This window comes from Mixophyes fleayi, chromosome 1 (assembly GCF_038048845.1).
Source record: "Mixophyes fleayi isolate aMixFle1 chromosome 1, aMixFle1.hap1, whole genome shotgun sequence".
Taxonomy (NCBI): domain Eukaryota; kingdom Metazoa; phylum Chordata; class Amphibia; order Anura; family Limnodynastidae; genus Mixophyes; species Mixophyes fleayi.
Window position 1 is genome coordinate 406488237 of NC_134402.1, and position 9608 is coordinate 406497844.

The 9608-nt window shown below is 41.3% G+C and overlaps 1 protein-coding gene across 2 annotated transcripts; it reads left to right on the forward strand.

The window, feature by feature from the left end:
• Window positions 1-1703: 1703 nt before the first annotated feature.
• Window positions 1704-8190, forward strand: SRP19 (signal recognition particle 19). 2 transcript variants are annotated; one of them, XM_075181739.1, is made up of 6 exons: window positions 1704-1783; window positions 3721-3791; window positions 4107-4182; window positions 5817-5888; window positions 5961-6072; window positions 7968-8190. In XM_075181739.1, exons 2-6 carry the CDS (start codon window positions 3754-3756, stop codon window positions 8096-8098), a joined length of 429 nt encoding a protein of 142 aa, XP_075037840.1. In that variant the 5' UTR covers window positions 1704-1783; window positions 3721-3753; the 3' UTR covers window positions 8099-8190. The 2 variants fall into 2 exon arrangements, with proteins under 2 accessions (XP_075037840.1, XP_075037851.1); XM_075181750.1 differs by lacking the exon at window positions 1704-1783 and adding an exon at window positions 1798-1855.
• The last annotated feature ends 1418 nt before the right edge of the window (window positions 8191-9608 follow it).

Sequence of the window (9608 nt, forward strand, 5' to 3'; positions counted from 1 at the left end):
AAAGGTGAAAATACTATGGTCCCCCTCTGCCTCTGAATGTAGCGGAAGACATCGTCCTTACCTCTTCTCCTTTTCATTGCCCTCTCTCCAGAAATGCTTGATAAAGTAAATTTCTTCTAACTACATTATGGATGGTGGTGGTTCTTATATTGGTGGGACAGGTTTTTTTTTTTTAACACTTACATGAGAGAGCCTTATGTGGACAGTTAGAAAATGCTAGTGCTTCAAATGGGCTGCTTGTAGTGGATGCTGTCAAATAAAATCTTTCTACAGAATTCAATTAGATAAATCATATGGAAATCATTAAAAATGTGTGTAGTGTACCTTTAATTACTTTCACCCACGTGCAAAACAAACACCTTTAAAGCTAAAGTGATGATTATTCTAACTAGACTGTGTAACTGCATCAAACATTGGATATTAGAGGGGAGTCTGAGCTTAATCAATTTTGGAGTGCATTTCTGAGGTTGCACTGCTTGTTAGAAAGTAACTATGAGAAGAATTGTGGAATTTAGAGTGATATTTGGGCAGCACGGTGGCTAAGTGGTTAGCACTTCTGGCTCACAGCACTGGGGTTATGAGTTCAATTCCTGACCATAGCCTTATCTGAGAGGAGTTTGTATGTTCTCCCCGTGTTTGCGTGGGTTTCCTCCGGGTGCTCCGGTTTCCTCCCACACTCCAAAAACATACTGGTAGGTTAATTGGCTGCTAACAAATTGACCCTAGTCTGTGTGTCTGTCTATGTATGTGTGAGGGAATTTAGAATGTAAGCCCTATGGGGCAGGGACTGATGTGAGTTCTCTGTTTAGCGTTGCAGAATCAGTGACGCTATATAAATAAATGGCAGGGGCGGGGGCCTGGGTGGCATCGGTCCCCCGGGCTGCTCAGTTTTAGCACTGTTAGGGACGCCCCTGGGATGGAAAATTACCTGATTTTAACCCGCGGCCGCCTGTGCGCTGACGCAGCCGCATCCCGTGTCATGCGATGCGGCCGCGGGTTAAAATCAGGTCATTTTCCATCCCAGGGGCGTCCCTAACAGTGCTAAAACTGAGCGGCTGCATCGCGTGTCATGTGATGTGGCCGTCTGTGCGCCTACCGGTCGGATATATGCCAGCCCGCACCTGATAAATAGTGATGATGAGATTTATACCACGATCCAACCAAAGGTCGTCAGACCAAAAACAAAACAAAAAAAGTTTTCTTGGTTAGCTAAAAAGCAAAACAAATATTAATAGTGAATACACCACAGTAACTTGTACTGATCTAAAGGTATGAAAACTCTCCGCACATTAGATGACTGCCAGCCACGGGATCAATTGCAAATTAAAATCCTAATAGAGTATACACTCATGGTTATGAGTCTGCTATACATTGTACCCGCTATAGTAATGAGTATACATTACACCTGGACCACAGGAATTCAGACAACAGAAATAACAGGTAATCCAAAGCAAAGCTGTAATGATAAAGATGACCCGGCCATGTTTGTGTGGCCTCAGTGCCTCCCTCAAACACAGCTACACCTGACTCTTACTACACAGGTCAATAAGTGAATGAGCTGATCCGCTCAGAGGCAGGAGACAGACACGTGATCTCAAACAGGCGGGTGAGCTGTAACTTTGTAATTCTATTGGCTCTCCCGATTCACAAGCAACCAATCCACAGTGAATATTCTCTCAGTTCTCATCGAGGCGTGACACGCAGGAAGCTCTGCCATTGGCCGTCCAACGTATTTCCTTTTCCTGGCTGCCCGGAAGCACCAGTCAGCAGCTGCAGAGCACAGGTATTGGGGAGATCTGGGGGGCTGTTATATGCTACATATTACGTGTCTGCGCTGGGGATCTCTTGTTGTACGGTACGGTCTCTTCACTGAATGTGGTTATAGTGTGTCTGATCATAAGGCAGCTTCTGTGTGATGAGATGCAGCATGGCTGACATGTCCCATTTGGCACGGCTAATTGCATATCCCTATGAATGAAAAGACAACTCCCAAAAAACAATTAACCTAAAATACAAGTTATCTTTTACATACCTGCTAACATTACCTGTTACACTCCTGTGACACATTGCTTTGCTCCTGTGTGCTCCACTGATATCCCTCTTGAATGTAACCTTTACTGAATTAGGTTATCTAGGCTAAATTATTTTATCATTGTTTATATACTGTTTGCATATTTTGCAGCACTATCCATTAATTGAATTTTATTAACGTGCATCATGTATTATGTGGGGGACATTTATGTTATATAAAAACACATTTGATCCTTTTGTACTGACCAGATTCATTATTATTGCAATCTAAGCTACTTCAGGCTGCACTCTTAAAGACAGGCAGTGTTCCACATACTGCAATACATCTTAAGCTGACTAACTCACGCCAAAGTATTCACCTTGTGACCAGTCCTACACTAAATACAAACCTGAATTCAGTATGAATTTTATCATGATCTTTACAGTGCTTTTTAACTGGGCCACGTCTTGCATGCACACAGCTTTTAAATACATTCTATCTATACACACACACGCACTAGGTACTTATCTTCAGCAACGTCTCAGCTGGCTTCTAGTAGTCTGCCTCTCTTGGAGGAGAAAATTACTGGGCTTATCGGGAAGACGCATCTAAATAGTAAACCAGTAAAAATAAAAAGTAATTTCACCTGCAGGTTATCCTGACATGCTGCTTGTGGAGGTAACACACTAAAGCTCTTCCAAATTGAATGCCAGAAAATCCTGTATGTGAATGTTTATTTTTTTTAATTTTTTTTATTATTATTATTTGAGTATGTGTATTGCTATGTAGCCAATTCTGAGTAGTAACAACAGTGCTGAAGATGCGCTTAAAAAGTAGCCTATTTTTTTTTTTTTTTTTTTGTTTTGTATTGCATAGGTAGGTGCACTTGACACAATACTTATTAAAAAAATAAAAAAAAGTAACCTGTCACTTTATAAATACCACTTGTTTTATATAGTATTTAATGCAATTAAGGGCATATTCAATTAGGTTTCCGGTCTGCGATAACGCGCCGGAACGGGCCGCGAGGTCAATCCACGGTACCGCAATAACGTGGATTTTCGTGCGCACCCCATAGGGTTGAGTAGGAAAATCTGCGTTATTGTGGTACTGTATTACCGCCAACACTGCGCACTTTCCACGGTAACGCAAGTTACCGTGGACCGGAAACCTAATTGAATATGCCCCTCAGTATTTAAGTGTACAACAAAAACACAGTTTTTCTGTCTTCTATTGGGAGAGAGCTTTGATTAAAAAGAAAGCACGCCCTATGTGTAAATGAAGGGGCTCTGAGAAGATCCACCTTAGATTCTTCACTCCTGGGTGCTCTTTTCTTACCTCCAATCCCAGGAATCTACAAGACGGCAGCTCTCTGGACTCTAAAGCAAAGTCCACACATTTGCATATTGGGTTTACTTTTTTTAATGCTGTCTCCTAAACAAGGATTATCTAAAACCTCATTCCCCTATAGAATGAATGGGTGGAGAAGCCATTTAGTTAATGTTAAAGGTGTTTTCAGGAAGAAAGCACCCTGCCAACTTAATTTACTCTGGTTAATTTAATGGGGGAAATTACTATAAAAAATAAGAGCAGATCAGTGTGTTTTGGGGAAATGGCAGGTACCACCTTTATAAGAGAATCTATTGATATTCATTTTGCTACAATCTGAAACTTGATTCCTTTTCTCTTGTTTCATCCCATGTGTGCAGAACAGTGATATGCAACTGTGATCTGGCCCTGCCATGGCGGACCTGAACAAGCTTCATACAGACCCAGACAGGTAAATTGGCTTTAGAAATAACTTGTTAAATAATATCCTTTGTTTCAAACTATTCTTAACTGCTTGTTGTGTTTCTTATATAATCTGTAACTTTACATTCAAACACTATTCCATATTGTGTGTGTTGCTTAGTGCAGGGTAAATTGCATATATTCTCTAGGCTGAATTGCTGTATTATTTATCACAGCTCAAAGGAATTGGAGGTTCATTTTCCTAAACTCAAATAGCCTTGAGCACTTATTTTTAATGTAATCTACAATTTTTGAGCTGTGAATACTCCACCACTGGACCATCTTGTGTTCCTTCTTTCTCCAGATTTATTTGCATTTATCCTGCTTACATCAATAATAAGAAGACATTAGCAGAGGGAAGGAGGATACCCATTGAGAAGGTCAGTGACTATATATTATATAAGACTTGCAGAATACAGACGGTGCTTTTCATGTCACAGTATGTTTAGATTTAAACATTTCACTCTGTGATCATGTTACTGAGCACAGAGCTTATTGTATTGTAACAGTTTGAATTATACCTGGGGTCAGGAGAAAAGTGTGGGTGTATAAAGCAGTATGCCACTTCTACTGCGATCATTGTAAAACTATCACATTCTATTCACTTACATTCTCCATACCAGCATTTCTAACTTTCCACTTCGATCACTGCCTGGGGTACAAGCAGGGCCGCCATCAGGGGGGTACGGCCAGTACTGCTGTGAGGGGCCCGGACAGACCTCTCCGTCTGTCCGGACTCCTGGACTGTCCGGGCCCTGCAGTCACCGACCGTGCCTCCCCTTTTTTACTTACCTTCTCCGCGATGCTGCAGCTCTGCCTCCCAGACTCTGATAGGCTGGGAGCGCCGCTGGCGCGGTGACATCATCACTGCGCGCCGCACTCCCAGTCTATCAGTGACAGAGGGAGGCAGAGCTGCAGCACCACGGAGAAGGTAAGTTAATGAGCTACTATTTTTTTTTTTGAGGGGGGAGAGGGAGAGCCCGGGGGACCATAATTGTGGAGGGGGGGAACAGGAAGATCCTGGGAGACTTTTATTGTGGATTGGGGGGGGCGACAGGGAGAGCCTGGGGGACCTGATCTGGGGAGAGGGAGAAGGGGACCTTAACTGTGATTGGGGGGAGAGGGGGACCTTAACTGTGGGGAGAGGGAGAAGGAGACCTTAACTGTGATTGGGGGGGGAGGGGGTCCTTAACTGTGAGTGGGGGGGGGGAGAGGGGGACATTTACTGTGATAAGGGAGTGGGGGGGGAATGTACTGTGATGAGGGATAGGGGGTGCATATATAGCGAAGATGGAGGGGTACACATGTATGGGGAGGGGGGCCCCGTCAGATTAATTAGTACTGGGCCCCACAGTTTCTGATGGCAGCCCTGGGTACAAGTAACAAGTACATAAAGACAGATCTTGGTTGTGATAACAAAAGTTTCCATTTGACTGGATAGGCCATGGAGCATTCTATGACAATGGTTCTCCAGGTAACTGGAGAAAAGGTGCTGTTCTCCAGATCAACCAGTGGAATGTTTGCTTTCATCTTATTAACTGGACTAGGACAATGACTGAATCTTGTTGTTATGGGCAATAGCACCTTTTCTACGCCACACTAGAACAGTTTTCCTAAATGTCCCTTAATTATGCAGTGGTTGGTTGAGTAGTGTGAAAATACACATTGAAATGTAAAGATACAGTATAACTGATTACTTTAAAAAATAAATGTGTACATACATATGTCATTTGTAGTGTCAGTATTTCCTATCTTGTGAAGAACTGAAGCGCACCTGTCGCCTACACATGCAGTAGGCAGCCAACTTGTATAGAATGCAGACAATCTGTTCTTCAGTGGTTCCATGAGACCTTCTGTCATGTCAGTGAGTCCCTGTGAATTGATAGCTGCATTCTCAAAAAAACACCTTCAGCCACCGATGCACATTAATAGTAATAGTCAATTATTTTCGAATTTTTGTAACCTACCTTTTTTTTTTTTTTTTTTTTTCTTTTTTCTTTCTCCCAATTACCAGGCTGTACAGAATCCAACATGTGTCGAGATTGCAGATATTTGTCGAGCTTTTAAATTAAATGTCAATATCGAGGTGAGATTTTATATCTTAGTCTTTGTTTTTGGACCACATCTATACTAGTGCTAAACTGAATTCTCCACACAGGCAGATAAGATGTACACACGTGAATGGAACCGGGATGCCCAGTACAAGGGTAGAGTACGTGTACAGCTGAAGAATGAGGACGGCACACCCTTCCTGGATAAGCTACAGTCAAGTAATGTCTACTACTACTTACAGTTATGGGCCTTGTCTCTTGTCCTAGCCTATATATCTGCACAGGTTTGAAGCAGAGGCAGCCGTTTTGTGGGCTGTATGCGTATGAATGTAGCCTATTAATTCACCCAGTACATAAAGAATGTATCGGGTCCCATGAATAGTAGGCAGTGTCTGTGTTTTCGCTGCTTCTTAGAAAATTCATAAGCATAGTACTGGTTTAACCCACATAATGGATGACTGTGTGTGGGTGACGGGGTCACTCCAAGCTGTATACGCTTCAATAGGAGTCGTGTATCACCACCACCACCATGTACCTTTCATGTGCCCAGTACCAGATTTCTTGGTGCTTGTTATTTCTTCAAGGTTGGAGAGCTAGACCAATAAGGTTCAATCCGTGTTCTCCCCAGCACCTATTACCTGGGTGCTCCACGCTGTTTTTTCTTGACATTTGGCTCTTAGAGCCCAACAGAGTCCTATTATAATAGAATAAACCATTGTTTCTCCTAGTAGAACAGGCACTATGTGAGCACTACAGCCAGCAGTGTGTTAGACCACTGACCACCAGTCTGACCAGTCCTGGCAGGAGTGGGCCATAACCTTTAACATCTTTCAGTATTATTGCAAAGTATTACATCTGCCCCCACCTGGCTGCTTCTTAATGCCACTTGGCTACTTCTTAATGCTATTCAGCTGACAATATTTTCTGGGGAGAACACTGTATATAAATATCTCTCTAATAAATACAAAAATATCTTCAGTACTAGAAATATAGATAGAGATGTTTGTAGGTGGTGGCTAATACATGACCTGTACATATTAACAATGATCAGTGCTTCCTAGGATTTTGAATGTCATAATTTTCTGACATTTAGGGGGTATTCAATTGTTCCTCCGGGCGCCGCCGGAACAAGCGTTAAAACTATTACCGTTTACACGGTAAACTTGCGCGTAAAAACCGTTAATACGGTAGTTTACTCGCTGAATTTCACGAGATGAAATTCAGCGAGTAATTACCGTATAAACGGTAATAGTTTTAACGCGCTCGTTCCGGCGGCGCCCGGAGGAACAATTGAATACCCCCCTCTGTGTGGAATTACAGTCGGAAGCTTTGACATTACAGTATTTGGAATAGGCTTTGATGCATCTTTGGAATTCTTGAGATGTTTCATGGGACCATGTCTGAAACACTGAAATCTGTTACATATTGGGCTCCACAAGAATGATCTAGAGCTTTGACTGCACTGGTTGTCTTTCCTCTGGTGATCAGAATTCATTTAATTTCACTCAACTCATTTCATTAGAGGAGAAGCAACCAAAGAAAATGCTATTGGCTTTTAATGAATATGAGACTTCTATATTTTTTCTTATGAGTGAGATGAATAAATCTGGTCAAATGGGAGCTGCAATGTATACTGGTCATTGGTCTGTACTGTATGCAAATTCATTATTATAGGTATGTGCTGTATTATATGTTTATAATTGGGGACTGCAACTTGCAGCAATGCGCCACAGAGTGCCTGGGGAACGGTGTAGCGTCACCTGACAGATGCAGGAGACTCTGTCATGTTTGTGTACTGCAGTACCCGGAACTGACTCCAGCCAGACATCACCTTGATGCCAGGCGGCTCATCACATTAAATTCCCACGCACACATTGTATCTGATGCGTGTTACTGGTGATGAAAAGGGGCTCATAACCTTAAAGTGCTATCATGTGTCCTCCATGAATTTGTGGACTTAATTTACAATGAAGCAAAATTACTGCAAACTAGTGCAGGCATTTTGTTGTCTTAAAACGTGCAACACATTAGCTTTGTTCTTAGAGGCTGTGTATTTTACACTCAGTTAATAGCTCACACTCTATACTTATTCACAGCTATGTCTTCTGTTTAAGGAAAAGCCGTAATGCTTCGTGTAGCAGAAGAAATCCCCAAGCTTAAGACTCGAACACAGAAAAGTGGAGGCAGCGATCAAACCGTCCAGCAAGGAGAAGGGGGCAAGAAAAGCAAGAAAAAGAAGAAGTGATGGAGATGAGCTGGAGCCCAGCGAAACAAGGAACCTTCCAGCCCCATGAAATAAATGCAGAACAACATTGTCAGCTTAGTGTCACTCAATGTGAGGGATTCAACTAACTGCAAGGTGCCGCCAGATATCACCTCAATGTTTAGCTCCATACACTGACCGCCAATATGTCTCTTCTTTTACTCCTCACATCTCTATAGGACATGAGGGGAACATGACTGGAGATTTGAGAGAAAGCATTGTGGTCATGTGACTCCCCATATACATTGCAACTCCTCATGGCTTATTGAATTCCCTCAATGAATACAATTAATTTAATACTGTATAGGAAAATATCTTGGTTAGTCACCATCTCCAATGTATGAGGTAATGTGTAAAACAAGAATGTGACAGATTTTGTCACTATGTTACTTTAGACATCACACAAGGTGAAGCTGAAACAAAATTATTTTCAAAACTGTCTCTTTTTTCAAAAGGATTATTATAGCCGCAATGGATCTTATTTTTGTATTCACATAACCTGCAAGAGAACGTGAAGGGGAGAAACATTTCTTTAATTTCTCCAGTAGTATTCTCTATGCTATAATTATTATAACAGTTAGTTTTTTTTTTTTAACTGGTCTTGTAGGTGTAGGTATGTCTACAGGATTAATATCAGAGTATTGAATGATGTGAATACCTATGTGCCCTGTTGGTATAAGGGGACAGATCATAGGGATATAACTGACAATGAGGCTGGATGGTCACCTTGCATTAGGAAACTGTTTTTATCAGACTAAAGTGGTGATGTTGCTTCATAAATGTGTATCAGATTAAATGAAACATGACTTGTTTATTTAAATAAAAATCACAAAAATAGAATTTAGGGTTAATTGAGCTTCATTCAATAGTCTTTCTGTGTAAATTTATACTAAAACATTGAAAGAATCTCCACCCTGTTGTTTATTTTCCCCACCACCCCTTACAAATACATATACCCTCGAGTGATAACATTATATTATACCTATGAGGCTGATTGGTGCTGCTGCAGGCTGATTCTAAAAACGTATGCATGTATTAGTGTTTGTTCACACTTGACCATTGTTAATGTGCTTTTCAGCAAACCGCTTAAAGCGATTTGTGAGACTGGATCTGGTCAATTTGGTAATTTTTGAAGAATTATTTCCCTTCCTTTAGAAGTGACATTATAACAGCCCGTGTGACAACGGCCTAACTCTTGGGTGCTGCACAGTGGCTGAAAATGTATAAGTCTTGTTTTCAGCTATAAGGATTAGAAAACAAACATTTGCACATACTCATCTTACCAATTGGAGGATGTAAATTTAAAGAATAAAATAAGCGCACATTCATTTAAATTTAACCAGCATGATTCATAAATGGTGTTTACATGGATTGCAGTCTCTAAAACTTTAACACATTCTATGAAGTCTTATATGTGTGAAATATCAGAGCTTTACCTTTTAGATTTATCCTTCCAGGATAACAATGGTGTGTTTGGTGCAGTTATGTTCTC

Excerpts from the sequence above, each read along its gene's own strand:
- SRP19 (XM_075181739.1), top strand. The coding sequence starts at position 3,754 with ATGGCGGACCTGAACAAGCTTCATACAGACCCAGACAG. Across the intron at positions 3,792-4,106 it reads CTTCATACAGACCCAGACAG|ATTTATTTGCATTTATCCTG; the intron begins GTAAATTGGCTT and ends TTCTTTCTCCAG. Across the intron at positions 5,889-5,960 it reads AATTAAATGTCAATATCGAG|GCAGATAAGATGTACACACG; the intron begins GTGAGATTTTAT and ends TTCTCCACACAG.